General features: G+C 43.0%; 1 protein-coding gene and 1 long non-coding RNA gene across 3 annotated transcripts in view; one reads left to right on the top strand and one right to left on the bottom strand.

Moving 5' to 3' along the window:
- The first annotated feature begins 519 nt into the window (after nt 1-519).
- On the top strand, nt 520-9316 carry LOC127647187 (uncharacterized). 2 transcript variants are annotated; one of them, XR_007971024.1, is made up of 5 exons: nt 520-1220; nt 6164-7814; nt 7930-8314; nt 8400-8600; nt 8689-9316. It is a non-coding gene; the product is annotated as an uncharacterized LOC127647187 (long non-coding RNA). The 2 variants fall into 2 exon arrangements; XR_007971023.1 differs by having other exon boundaries at nt 7930-8600.
- The window catches only part of lat (linker for activation of T cells), a 26492-nt gene continuing 15001 nt past the window's right edge, over nt 2942-14432 (bottom strand). The window contains exons 12-13 of the mRNA XM_052131296.1: nt 3581-3650; nt 2942-3463 (exon numbers count right to left, since the gene is read on the bottom strand). Of these exons, the coding sequence (XP_051987256.1) occupies nt 3586-3650 (65 nt within the window). The 3' untranslated portion in view covers nt 2942-3463; nt 3581-3585. The remainder of the gene's footprint in view (nt 3464-3580; nt 3651-14432) is intronic.

Here is a 14432-nt window from a genome sequence, read left to right as displayed (position 1 = left end):
TTTTATAGGTTACTTTTATGATTTTGTATTAGCAGAAACACCCATGTCAAACTGCTAAAGTATATATCCAATATGTTATCTTGTTTTGGAAGACCCCCTTCCAAAACACCACTTATACACACACATCTCAAAAGTGTGTTAATACCATGGTCCATGGTTAATACATAGTTACTTAATCACTAAATCATGAAAACAATGGAAATCACTGCTAATTAATGTTGAGCCAAAACTGAAAGTTGACTTAAAAGGGTAATTGCATTTGTTGCTAACTATTAGTAATAATGAATGGAACTGGTGTTGGCTATGGTCCCATGGTTCCTCAGGCTATATAAAGAACCTGCACTACCCTATGTAACACACAACAAAATGGACAACGTAACCATTAATGTGTTAGACAGCAAAGGTAATGTTGTCATGCTAACAGTTTCCAATGACATCGCTGAAAGGATGAAGAATGGTAAGGAAACCGCATAAATGTGAAATAATTACAAGGCAGCAATGATTTGTGCAAGTGTTTTATTTATCATTTATTCCCCCAGATCAAATGTTCCTTTCTTCTGTCATGGAGCAAGTATCAGCTATTGATTACAAAAGCCACCCATTACATCAGTAATACATTGCAAAGACTTTAGACTTTCGATACAGTATTTTTATTCAACATATAATTTGCAGATTCTAGGTATAGCAACTTTAAAACTAAATTGATAATGTGTAATTTGTTTAAATAGATACTTCTTACATTTAACTCACCTTCGTTGCTCATTGTGCCCAATGTTTCATGCAAAAATAATGGAATTTCTATCGCTTCCAGCTCGTCTGCGATAAAGCAAGCAAACACCACGTGATATGCCATGACTGACGTAATTGCCGCAAACTACGGGAGCCACAACGTGTCCGGCTTCATATCTCCGTTTGCAGATCCTCCCCGCCTGCACGCGGCAATTCTCGCAGATCGGTTACATCCAGCAGCAGCCGATGTCGAACACACCTAATATTTATATGTCTGTGTTCTGGCTGGCCTTGAGTGACGCAATCACGCTTTAAGTGACGTAATTTGAAAGCGAGCGCGAGATCTTGCCGACGAGACGACTGTCATTGCTGCAGTTTTTGCCGTTGAGAAAGCGATCCTTATGGATTTACAAACACAAGATGTTCTGCATGATCGGGTGATTGATTAATTAAACAGGAAAGAAGGACTGATTTTCACTTCAAGTAAATTGGTAAGGAGTTTTCTAAGTGTAAATTAGGCTGTTTGAGCATTCAGTGTCGGATCAAGTTTTGAAAAGTAGTGCTGCTTTCCATTCAAATCAGAAAGTTGGATTTTACAACTTCCTACTAGAAGTGCAATGAAATGCATCTTTAAAGCAGAATTACAACCTGTAGGCTCGTGAAGAAATTCTCAACTCTTATTTCGGCGAGATTTGGATAATCTTGGCACCCCATATAATTAAATAATCCCCAAAACTATTCAATTTGTTTGTGCTGTTGAAAAAAACCCTGTAACTGTGATCGTTTTTTAAACATAACCAAAACACTTTTAAGAACAGTGACGTCACTCTCCACCCTATGTCGTCCGAATCGCTCCAAACCGGTGTTTCGTTTGTGCTCGGTTTGTCAGGACCCCCCCTATCTGAGGGTTGTCCCCCCCTAAAATATCATTAAAATATGTGTATTGTAAATAATATAATGATATATTCTTTAATAATTGTTTAACAAATAAAATAATACAAAAGCAAATGGGGCAACAACAAAAAAAACCCTTGATGTTTATTGTCCCCCCCAACATTTTGATGACATTTTCGCCCCTGTCTGTGCCTATAACATTTTCAAGCCAAACCAACCTGGACATGCCTGAATAGGTATTCTTTGCCTAGCACAAAGCTGAATAATAATAATAAAAAAAAAGATTTTTTTTTTTCTTATCAATTTTATTAGCCCTATAAATCATTTAACCATTTGATATTATGACATCACAACAAATATGAAATGTTCTTAAAAATATCCCTTTCATGATACAAGGCTCAGTTTGTGGAATTTACATTCTGTATGTTTTCAAATAAATATAGTGTTTGTAATATTATAATTCCATTAAACTCAATGACCGTTTGACCTCGAGCAGGGGTGGGGAACGTCAGGCCTCAGAGCTGTATAAGGCCCATGAAACCATTTGAGAAATAATTTGAAAAGCAAAAAATGGCCTTGATTCAATAAACCTGAAATGTTAAAAAATTATTTTAATGACTATAGTATAAATAAAAATATATATAATATAAATAAAATTATAAAAAATATAACAAATAATAAAAAGTACTTTTTATACAGATATTATTATTCTATAGTCATTGAGTTTAATAAGGATAATTGAATCTGTAAAATAAGTTCTGAAAGTGTACTCCAAAAACAAGTCTTGTGCTATATAAAGAATAATATTCTGAGTGTTTTGCATGGTCATTGAGTTTAATGGAATTAAAATATTACAAAAATCTACATTACTATATTTATTTGACCTCTATTGACCTTTATTATATAGACCTCACTGATTTTTCATTCATATGAAAAATTATAATTTTTGAATGACTGTTCGGGAGATGTTCATTTCACAAAATGGTCATGCTGCAGTTAAAATTAGGCTTGCTTAAGCTTTGTGTTTTTAAAGCATTAAGTTCTGGCTTTCGTGCGCGGACGTGTTTTTAAAATGTCAATTGGTATTTTTAGTTAGCTGCATCATAATGTATGATGCCCTAGGGTGTCTTAATCATTGTGAAACTGTGTTGGCATGTAGGCTTAGATTTCAAATGCATGGCCTGCTACTGAGATATATATATATATATATATATATATATAGTTGTAATTTTTCCTCTAGTTGTTTATGCAATCTCTATAAAATAATGTATTACTTTTTATTAATTAACCCTAAATTTGCATTACTTTTTGCTGTCATTTAGGTCACTGGTGAACCTCATTCATTCATTGCAGGTGGACTTTATTCTGCATTTGTTACATTCACATGTAAAACTTTCCTCCAATAATTTTTTTTTTTGACACTTGACACAAAAGGTGAGTTAGTGATGCTTGATTTATTTCCTCATTTACAAAAATAGCAGTTTAATAAACATAGAAAGCTGAATATTACATGCAGTCAAAGAAAATGTGGTGTGCCCATACTCTTGCAAGTAAAAGCCATGATGTAGAAGTCTGTAAACAGCAAATATGGGGGAAAAAAGGTGTGTGTGTGTATATAACATTCTCAGGTATCGTCAGCAGATAATTAATAAGGACTGATGGTGACAAAATGATTCGGTGCATTCTTGATGATGCCTTATTGCACTTCAAATTCCAGAGCATTGGGAATATCTGGAAACCCTTCTGACAGGCAGGATGATTAATAGGCTATCTTCTTTTTGTTAACTGTCATCTAGACTTCCTTGTGTAAAAAGTGAGTCAATCTAACCAAGAAATCAGTCTTGGAGAGAAAGGAAAATGGATTAAGAAAAGTTTATCCATGCCATTTATTTCAAAATCTTTTGAGGCACACAAATAAATTACTAAAGAGCATATGGGGAGTAGAACTGTGTACTACCTTGATTATTGTTGATTTGGGTCTGTGTTGACATAATCAGGGTTACTCTCTATACTTCCACAGGAATGAACTGTTGAGAAGTAGGAGAAACATGTTATTGTCATCAGATGGATCAATTATAATTATCACCATCTTTCAATATAAGATAAACCAGAGGTGCCCAAACTAGGGCCTGCAGGCCAAAGTTGGTCTGTGATGACCTTTGATTTGGCCCGCCTTGCCATAGATGACAAGGGAGGGGTGAGGTATATAGAGAGAGAGAGAGAGAGAGATACATATACAGTACATATATAATGGCATTGATGCAGCTATTCGGTTTTAATTAATCTTTTTGTTTTAAAATGTTTTGTTTTAATTTTGCATTACAAAAACTATAGCTTTTAAGTGATTTAAATGTTTTAAATTTATATGCCGACTTCAATGACCTTTAAATAAGTGCTGTCTAAAAGTACGCTCCATTGGCCCTCCCAGGTGCCACTCCAAAATCTTCACTATGATTGACCAGCTTTGAAGTCGGAGGTGGACATTCAATCAAGCACTATAAGTGTGTAACGCTCAGCCTAGATTTATAGGAGATGATACACAAAAATAATACGGTCTTGACCCTAAGTTTGTAAGGTGATGAAGTTTATATAAAAAAAAGAAGGCTAGGAAGACAACAATTCAATTTAAACCCAAGGTGTATTTACAATAAAAAAATAAAAAAAAAACATCAAAGTGAATCCAGACATATATATATATATAAATGTACAAAAGACAAACAAGAAAGCAAAAAATAAATAATAAATGAAAAGTAGATGAAATGACTATGAGTCCCGTACAATGTCCTGTTTATTTGTGTGTGTGTGTGTGTGTGCGTTGAATCGGCCTCACCGGAGGTTGTGTTAAGTCCGTGAGCTCGATGTGAAGCAGCGCTGTTCTGTGACGAAATCCAAAGGTGAAAAATCAACAAAAAAGATAATCCCACAGTGTCTTTCTGTGCACAGTCTGTAACAGCCTTGGCGGAGGTTTTTCGCGCGATCGATCGCTTGAGCATCAACGTGTCGTCCCTGAACGCCGGTTTCCCGGCTCCATTTAAACGGAAGAAAAAAGTCATCCAGCTGATTTGGAGTGACGTCAATGGGAATTCCCTGGAGCTTCGCGACAGAACTCTCGCGAGAGTTAAACGGGAATTCAAAAACACTTAACTTGGCAATAAACCCAGGAAAATAACATATATTCATTATGGCTGTTTTCTAAGAACAATTAGATTTTTTTAACAGCAATATATATATATATATATATATATATATTTATATTCCATACTTATGTGGCAGCGCTACATAATCCCCCCCCCAGCGGCATAGGAGGGAGCGTCCATAATAGCGCTTCAGGTTTACCACATTTAATACATCAGTTCTTTGCGGGTTGCCCCAGCACACAGTGTAATTTATTGGCCCTGTTTTACTTTTTATTTCAGCTGGACCCTCCCACTTGGGCGCTAGCTTGGCAGAGAATTTGTTTGAGGAACTAGAGAGAGGATGAGTTTTAATCCAAACTAGGTCACCCGTTTGAAACTGCGCATTTTTTCTACGGTAATTATAATACCTAGCTTGTTTGGCTTGGCACATCCTCATTCTGTCCCTCACTTCTGCCATCATACTGTCTTGTCGTTCCACCAGGGAATAAGCAGCTTGATCTGGTGAAGGTGGTCGGTGGATAAGACGTTCCAGTGGTCCTAGAATTTGCCTACCCAGCATGAGCTCTGTAGGAGACTTTCCTGTGGTTTCTTGCTGGGCGGTGTTAATGGCATAGCGGAATTCAGGTAGCCACTGGTCCCAGGACTGATGTTGTTGTCCCACATAGGCAGCAATCATGGTTTTCACGGTCCGGTTGACCCTTTCCGTTAGGTTTGACTGTGGGTGATAACTCGTGGTGAGTTTCTGGACACATCCCCATGTTTTGCACAGATCACCCAGGATGCTGGAAGTAAACTGGGGACCCCTATCGGACACCAGGTATTTGGGTACCCCCAACGAGTGAATATCTCCTCCCGCAGAATCTTCACTATTTTCTGGGTCTTACTGTCTCTGAGTGGGAACATTTCTACCCACTTTGTGAAATAATCCACAATGACTAGGAGACAAGTATTCTGCTTCTTGCTGATGGGGAAGGGTCCCATTAGGTCCACCCCTAACGTGTGTCCAGGTTCGGTGATTGGTGTACTCTGCATCAATCCCGATGGTTTGGTATTGCTGGGTTTATATTTTTGGCATATCTCACAGGTTTTAATGTATTGGCATACGTCTTTCCGGACAGACGGCCACCATGCCACATCTAGGATCTTCAGCAGGGTTTTCAACTGTCCGAGATGGCCTCCAAGTGGATTATCATGATAGTAATGCATGAAATCTGAGGTTAAGGATTGTGGTACCACCAGCTGATATTTCACTCCTTGGTTTTTTATGGGAACTTTGCGGTACCACACCCCTTGGAGGTCTTCAAAGCTGATGGATTGGTCTTTGACTGCTCGGGGGTTCAGGATAGACTGCAGGTGAGAGATGGTATCATCCAAACTTTGAGCCTTTGATATTTCTTCCATAGAGTGAGGTAATGGATATGCATTATGTGAAGACAAGATCAGGCAAGGAGCATCATCAGCAACAGGTTCCTCCAGGACCCGGGACAACGCATCAGGACCCTGGTTGAGACAACCTTTCCTGTGATGAACTTGAAAACAGAACTGTTGCAGGCGGAGTGTCCAGCGGGTAAGGCGTGAGGAGGTCTTAGGGCAGTTGAACGCCCAGGCGAGAGCCGCATGGTCCGTGAAGACGTCGAAGGGTCTTCCCTCCAGGTAATGTCTCCACTTTTCCACCGCCCAAACCACTGCTAGACATTCTTTTTCTGAAGTGCTGTAATTCTTTTCTGCTCCAGTTAAGGTCCTTGATGCATATGCCACCACCTTTTCACCCTCCTCAGAATGTTGAGTAAGGATGGCTCCCAGTCCTACCTCACTTGCGTCGGTATGAACCTGGAAGGGTTGGTTAATATCAGGTTGTATTAGGACCGGTGAATTTTGCAAGGCTTGTTTTAGTTCTTCCATGCTAGCTTGACACTCTGGGGTCCATTCCCACTTAACTCCTTTCTTTTTTAGGAGGTTCAATGGAGCAGTAATGTCAGCAAAGTGGGAAATAAACTTATGGTACCAGCCTGCCAGTCCCAGAAATCATTGCAAAGCTTTAAGATCTTGCGGTGGGGGAAACTCTGCAATGACCCTGGTCTTCTCTCGGTCCACCTCCACTCCCCTCTCAGAGATTATATGGCCGAGGAAGTTGAGCTGTCGTTTGAAGAAGTGGCATTTCTTCATGCTCTGTGTCAGATTGGCTTGGGTCAGCCGTTGCAGAACCATATCTAGGTGTTGAAAATGTTGTTCAAGTGATTTGGAATAGATTATATCGTCAATGTATACAAAACATATTCTCCCTCTCAGATCAGACAGTACTCTCTCCATCAACCGTTGGAAGGTAGCAGCGGCATTGGATAAGCGTCGGGTACGGTCTTGCTGTTCAGCTTCCTGTAATCCACACAGAACCTGTAAGAGCCATCAGGTTTGGGGACCAGGACTACCGGTGAAGACCACGGTGAAAAGGAGGGTTCAATGATATCGTCCCGTAGCATCAGGTCTACTTGTTCTTCAATAATCTGCTTCTTCAGAGGAGACACGCGGTATGCACGGGACTTGAGGGGTATGTCATCTGATAATGTGATTTTATGTTGTACAATAGAGGTCTTACCCAGGGTGTTTGAAGTGGTGCGTGGCCAGGCGGAGATTAACTTCATTAACTCCTCCTGATTGTCAGAATCCCACTCAGTGATCTCGGTGGAAACGGACATGAGTTCGGGAAGTCTACCAGTTGCGGGTAAGGCATAGTATAAATTCAGCTTTGCAGCCATATGAGAAAGAACTGGACCAGACGGGTTGGCTGGACCTGTTGGAATCTGTGACGGCAAGAAAGGGTAATAGGTGTATCCTTTGTCAGATCTTAACCCATATCTGCCACGTCCCACTTCCAGGACTGCTCCCGTGGCAATCAGGAAATCCAGACCAGCAATAAGAGGAAAGGCGAGGTGAGTGTCTTTAAGGATATAAGTATCCATACTGCATTCGTGGTCATGCCATTGAAACCTAATCCTTTGCAGGTCTCTGGACTGGTGAATTGTTCCGTCGGCCATAATGAACCTCTGTGGGCTGAAGGTAACAACTGATGGAATCTCACCTCTCAATTGTTTCCACAGGTTTTCTTGCATTAAAGTGTAAGTGCTACCTGTGTCTAACACTGCCTTCACTTCTTTGCCATTTACCTTTACAGGCACCACAAGGAGAGATGACACTGGATGGGGTTGAGCTAGTGTTACTCCGGCCAGGTTTTTATTGAAGGTACGTTCAGCAGATTTCTTGTTGGTCTTTTCTTTGCTGCTCTGAGTTCCCACTTTCTGCCAGTAGTCTTTAGCTCCCATATAGTCCTTTTCCACCATGGATCCGATTTTCACCAGGTGTTCAACAGAGTTAACTGTTCCCCTCATACACCCGGCGACTCTGGGGTTGATGTTGTTCAGTATACGATTTACTAGCTCCTCTTCAGAGATTTCTAGCTTCCATTTCAGACATAAGGCCCGGTAGTCATATGCAAAGTCCCTCAGGCGTTGCCGTGGCTGCTGTACCATCGTCCTCAGTTTTTCCTCCACTTCTGAGAGGTAATCGTCTGGGAGAAAAGCAGCCATGAATGCCTTTTTGAAGGACCTCCAATCCGTTACCTTGACCTTTTCTGCCTTCCACCAGCTCAGAGCGGGTCCCTTCAGTACCGTACTTAAGGTTCCTAGTAGTTCAGCACAGGGAAGGGGCCGGATCTCCAGGAAGTTCTCACATTGCTCGATGAAGTTGAGCACCTCCGCCGTCTCACAGGAGTCTCCGAAAGAGGGGAACTCTATGCGGATAGGCGGACGGGCACAGAATGAGGATGCACCTGCCACTACAGAGGAGGTAAGCACATTAGGATGGTGAGAAAGCACTTGAGGTTGAACAACATAAGTATCATTGATCGATTTATGAGTGGAAATTTTCTCTCTAGATACTAGAGCTGGGGTCAGTGGTTGACGGACAGTGGAAAAATGGGAGGAATCTGGTGAATAGGCTTGTAATCTGGAGAGTGTGGGAGTGCTAGTGAGCCTCATTTTTCTCATTTGACTTTCCCATTTTCCGCGACCCTGTATACAGGATAAGCGGTTGACGATGGATGGATGGATGGACTTTCCCATTTTGCATCTCTCCTCAGAAAACAATCTGTTACAGCCTTTTCTAATTTTTCCAGTGCCTTAATGAAGAACTCCTCCAACCCTGCCAAGCTAGAGTCCACGGCCTGCCTAAAGCTTGCTTCCCTATTCAATGTACTGTCCATTGACTGTTTGAAATCTTGTTCCAAAGTATGTAATTTTTTATTTAGAGCCAATAAATTACCTTTACATTGAGTCAAGTCAGTATGCATCAATTGTACCATGCCTATATTCAGTATGCTACCTTCATCATCATCATCATCAGATTGTTCAGTGTCAGACATGTATAATGAACTAATCATTGAAGTTATTTCTTCAGGCGGATTACGCCTGGTTACAAATGAACCTGTGGTAAAATCCACCTCTGTTTGTTCAATATCATTTTGGACATTTCCAGATTTCACAGAGTTATCAATATTTTCATCAGGAACGTCCACCAAATCAACATTTGTCACATCCATTTTGCAAATTGTAAAAAAGAGAGATAGAGAAAAAAAACCACACCCCAAACAAACACAATAATAATAATAAAGGGTCCCTGTACGGGCCACCAATATGTAACGCTCAGCCTAGATTTATAGGAGATGATACACAAAAATAATATGGTCTTGACCCTAAGTTTGTAAGGTGATGAAGTTTATATAAAAAAAAGAAGGCTAGGAAGACAACAATTCAATTTAAACCCAAGGTGTATTTACAATAAAAAAAAAAACATCAAAGTGAATCCAGACATTTATATATATATATATATATATATATATATATATATATATATATATATATATATATATATATGTACAAAAGACAAACAAGAAAGCAAAAAATAAATAATAAATGAAAAGTAGATGAAATGACTATGAGTCCCGTACAATGTCCTGTTTATTTGTGTGTGTGTGTGTGTGTGTGTGTGTGTGTGCGTTGAATCGGCCTCACCGGAGGTTGTGTTAAGTCCGTGAGCTCGATGTGAAGCAGCGCTGTTCTGTGACGAAATCCAAAGGTGAAAAATCAACAAAAAAGATAATCCCACAGTGTCTTTCTGTGCACAGTCTGTAACAGCCTTGGCGGAGGTTTTTCGCGCGATCGATCGCTTGAGCATCAACGTGTCGTCCCTGAACGCCGGTTTCCCGGCTCCATTTAAACGGAAGAAAAAGTCATCCAGCTGATTTGGAGTGACGTCAATGGGAATTCCTGGAGCTTCGCGACAGAACTCTCGCGAGAGTTAAACGGGAATTCAAAAACACTTAACTTGGCAATAAACCCAGGAAAATAACATATATTAATTATGGCTGTTTTCTAAGAACAATTAGATTTTTTTAACAGCAATATATATATATATATATATATATTTATATTCCATACTTATGTGGAAGGGCTACAAGTGAACAGACCAGGACTCTCAAAAATCAGTTTTCTGCCCTGCCAGCTAGACAAAAACGGTAATGCAGTAAAATAATTCTTCATATTTCATCTTCTTATTCTGACTAAATCCCGTTTTGGGGTGTGTATAACATACGTGTGCACGATATCTGCCTAAAAACGTATAGCTGCAAGTTTTTTAATAACCATAAGATACAATGCCATATTTCGGCAGGTTCTTAATCATAATCATATTATGATTAATCATATTTTGGAGTCAACGAAACGGTGGATCCAAAAATAATAAGTGTGAATCAAAAAATAACAAGCTTAAATCAAAAATATATAAACATTTAAAATATGCTGCAATTTCTTTTTTTTTTTTTTTTTTAAGCAAAGTCATCAGAATTGCAAACAAAATCATGCTTTCCTTGGTTATTTTACTGTTTTTTTTTTTTTTTTTTGTGCTCTATGACAATTTTGCTCATATTTTCATCAAGTTGGTTTCTGAACTCGCCACTACATTGGTACAGCTAGTAAAAACATGCATCAAACCTCCACACCAACCCAGCCAAGGAAGTCTTAAAGGGCACCTATTATGCCCCTTTTCACAAGATGTAATTTAAATCTTTGGTGTCCCCTGAATGTGTCTGTGAAGTTTAGCTCAAAATACCGTTCAGATCATTTATTATACCATGTTGAAAATGCCAATTGTTGGGTGGGAATAAAAACGTATCGGTTACCTAACGTAACCTCGGTTCTCTCTAGATGAGGGAACGAGTATTGCGTAAGCTAGCTTATGCTACGGGAAAGATTCATCTTTTCTGAGATATTGAAGCCAAAAAATTATCCTTAATTTTTGTATCCATTGTCAACGCAGTGCGGCAGCTGCAGACCTTGAGCGAGCTAGCTAGCGAGCTCATAGGTTGCTCTGCGGCAACTGCTGCAGCCTATAGACGAGCTTGGGCGAACTCGCATCCAATGAGAGGCGTCCGCGCGCTCACTGCATCAAAGCCCGCCAAAATGGGCGTGACTAGAGTGCATATAAGCGTAGTTCGTAGGCTGGAACCCTGGTTTTCATTGACTGAAGCGAAAAGTCGCTCGTGGCGCGAAGCACGGCAGGCTACGCAATACTCGTTCCCTCATCTAGAGAGAACCGAGGTTACGTTAGGTAACCGATACGTTCTCTTACGAGAGGTTCTCTCGTGATTGCGTAAGCTAGCTTACGCTACGGGAACCCATTGTCAATGCCGTGCGCGCCAAGCATCCACTGTATGAGCCCCAGGGAATTAAGGGGGACCCGGGGAGCCCTTATGAGTGGGGAAATAATATTTGGCCGGCAAGAATGCGGGTCATTGATTGTGTAATACATAAGCACATAGTAGGACGGGAACGACAGAGCGGCGGTGCCGGTCTGTGTGGAATGTGTCCCATCAGTGCAGCTCACCAGGGGAGCTGTAGCGTATTAAACCGCTAGTAGTTTTGCCTGCAGAGCGGGCACTTCCATATTGTAAAATCTGACAAAGGTGGAGGGGAAGTCCATCCCGCTGCCACACATATGTCGTGAATGGAAATTCCGCTGGACCATGCCCACGAGGATGCCATGCCTCTAGTGGAGTGAGCCCTAATGCCCAACGGGCATGGCAGGTCTTTTGACGCCGTATGCAGCAGCAATAGCGTCCACTATCCATCTAGATAGTGTCTGTTTCGAGGCGGCGAGACCTTTGGTGCGCCCTCGAACGAAACGAAAAGCTGCTCGGAGCGTCTGAAAGCAGCGGAGCGCGCAGTATACAATCTCAGTGCTCTGACCGGGCAAAGGAGATTGGCGTCGCGTTCGCTATCCGGTGCTGGCAGCGCCGATAGGGAAATGACCTGTGCTCTGAAAGGAGTACCGATCACCTTGGGAACATAGCCGTGTCTAGGCTTTAAAATGACCTTGGAGTCACTTGGTCCAAACTCAAGACACGCAGCGCTGACAGACAGCGCGTGAAGGTCTCCCACACGTTTGACTGATGACAGGGCAGTCAGAAAAACGGTTTTGAGTGAAAGGTATTTCAAATCCACGGATTGAAGTGGTTCGAAGGGGGGCTTTCATAGTTTCGAGAACTATAGAAAGATCCCAGATAGGAACCGATGGGGGCGCGGGGTTCATCCTTCTAGCTCCCCTGAGGAAGTGGATGACCAGCTCGTTTTTACCCCATGACTGGCCGTGCAGGGGTTCAGCGAACGCCGCAACGGCCGCCACATACACTTTGAGCGTGGATGGGGATCTGCCCTTATCCAGCAGCTCTTGTAGAAATACGAGCAGCGACGACACCCCACATGTCTGTGGGTCCAGGTCTCTGTCGGTGCACCATTTTGAGAACACAGACCATTTTGACGCATAGAGTCTTCTCGTGGAAGGGGCTCTAGCGTGTATGATGGTGTTTATTACTCCTTCTGGCAGAGCGACGGGTAGTCGTTGATCACCCACGCATGCAGCGCCCAGCGCTCTGGGTGGGGATGCCAGATTGTGCCGCGAGCTTGAGAGAGGAGATCCGCTCTCACTGGGATGGGCCACGGCGCTGTCAGTGACAGCTGCGTAAGCTCCGGGAACCATGTCTGATTCTCCCAACGCGGGGCTATGAGGAGCACCGAGTGACGCGTTTCCCTGATCCTCTGCATTACCTGTGGCAATAGCGAGACGGGAGGGAAGGCGTAAGCGGGCGTCTGGGCCAGTCCTGGGCCAGCGCGTCCTCGCTTCGAGAAAAATATTGGGCAGTGAGAGTTCTCTTTGGACGCAAAGAGGTTTATCTCTGCTCTGCCGAATAGGTGCCATAACGTCTGGACTGTTTGAGCGTGCAGGGACCATTCCCCTGGGGGAATATTGTCTCTGGACAGTCTGTCCGGGCCGTCGTTCAGGTGGCCTGGCACGTGCGTCGCCCTCAGCGAGCGCAGGTGGCACTGGGACCAACTCAGTATGCGTTTTGTCAGATGGAAGAGGTTCCTGGATCTGACACCGCCCTGACGGTTTAGGTAGGATACCACAGATCTGTTGTCCGAACGGACCAGGACGTGGTGACCCTGAATGACCGGGAGAAAGCACACGAGCGCGTACTCGACCACTATCATTTCCAGACAATTTATGTGAAGGAGCTTTTCCTGAACTGACCATAGGCCGAAAACCGGAGAGCCCTCGCAGACCGCGCCCCAACCCGTGTTGGACGCGTCTGTCAAGATGACTTTTCGGCGAGATACAGCTCCCATTGTCACTCCCCGCTGATACCATTCGGCCACTGTCCAGGGCTGCAGAGCTGATATGCAGGTCTGAGTCACCTTGATGGGCTGGCGGCCTGTGGCCCAAGCCCGGCGAGACGCGCGGGTGTTTAGCCAATGCTGAAGCGGGCGATGTGCAGTAAACCCAGCTGAAGTACTGCTGCGGCTGAGGCCATGTAACCTAGCACTCTCTGGAATTTCTTCAGAGGCGTGAGGCTGTTCATCTGAAAAGATGCGGCTAGTCGCTGAACACGGCGTGCGCGCTGTGTAGATAAGCGAGCCGTCATTGCCACGGAGTCTAGTTCTATTCCCAGGAAGGAAATGGTCTGACTGGGCTGTAGTGAGCTCTTGGTCCAATTGACTGCAAGACCCAAACTGTTCAGATGGCTGAGGAGAACTGCTCTGTGAGACAGAAGCTCCATATGTGACTGAGCCATAATCAGCCAGTCGTCCAAATAGTTCAGAATTCGCAAACCCTGACTCCGCAGGGGTGCGAGCGCCGCATCCATGCACTTCGTGAAAGTACGGGGTGCTAAGGACAGGCCGAACGGAAGGACGGTGTATTGATAAACCTGGCCGTCGAGGCGAATCTCAAGAATGGCCTGTGACGGGATTTATCTGAATCTGAAAGTATGCATCTTTCAGATCGAGAGAAATAAACCAGTCCCCTGGCGCACATGCGCGAGGAGTTTCCTGATTGTAAGCATTTTGAACGGTCTTTTTGCAAGCACCTTGTTCAAAACCCTGAGATCTAATATGGGTCTGAGGCCGCCGTCTTTCTTGGGAACAAGAAAATAACGGCTGTAAAGCCCCGACTCGCTCAGAGAGGGTGGCACTTTTTCTATGGCCCTTTTGCACAGAAGGCTTGCTATTTCTGAACGAAGCATGCACGCTGCTTCCGTGTTCACAGTGGTTTCGAGCCGCGCTCTGA

This window comes from Xyrauchen texanus, chromosome 8, assembly GCF_025860055.1.
Source record: "Xyrauchen texanus isolate HMW12.3.18 chromosome 8, RBS_HiC_50CHRs, whole genome shotgun sequence".
Taxonomy (NCBI): Eukaryota; Metazoa; Chordata; class Actinopteri; order Cypriniformes; family Catostomidae; genus Xyrauchen; species Xyrauchen texanus.
Note: the sequence above shows the minus strand (reverse complement) of the source record. Positions and strands in the feature narration are given on the sequence as shown.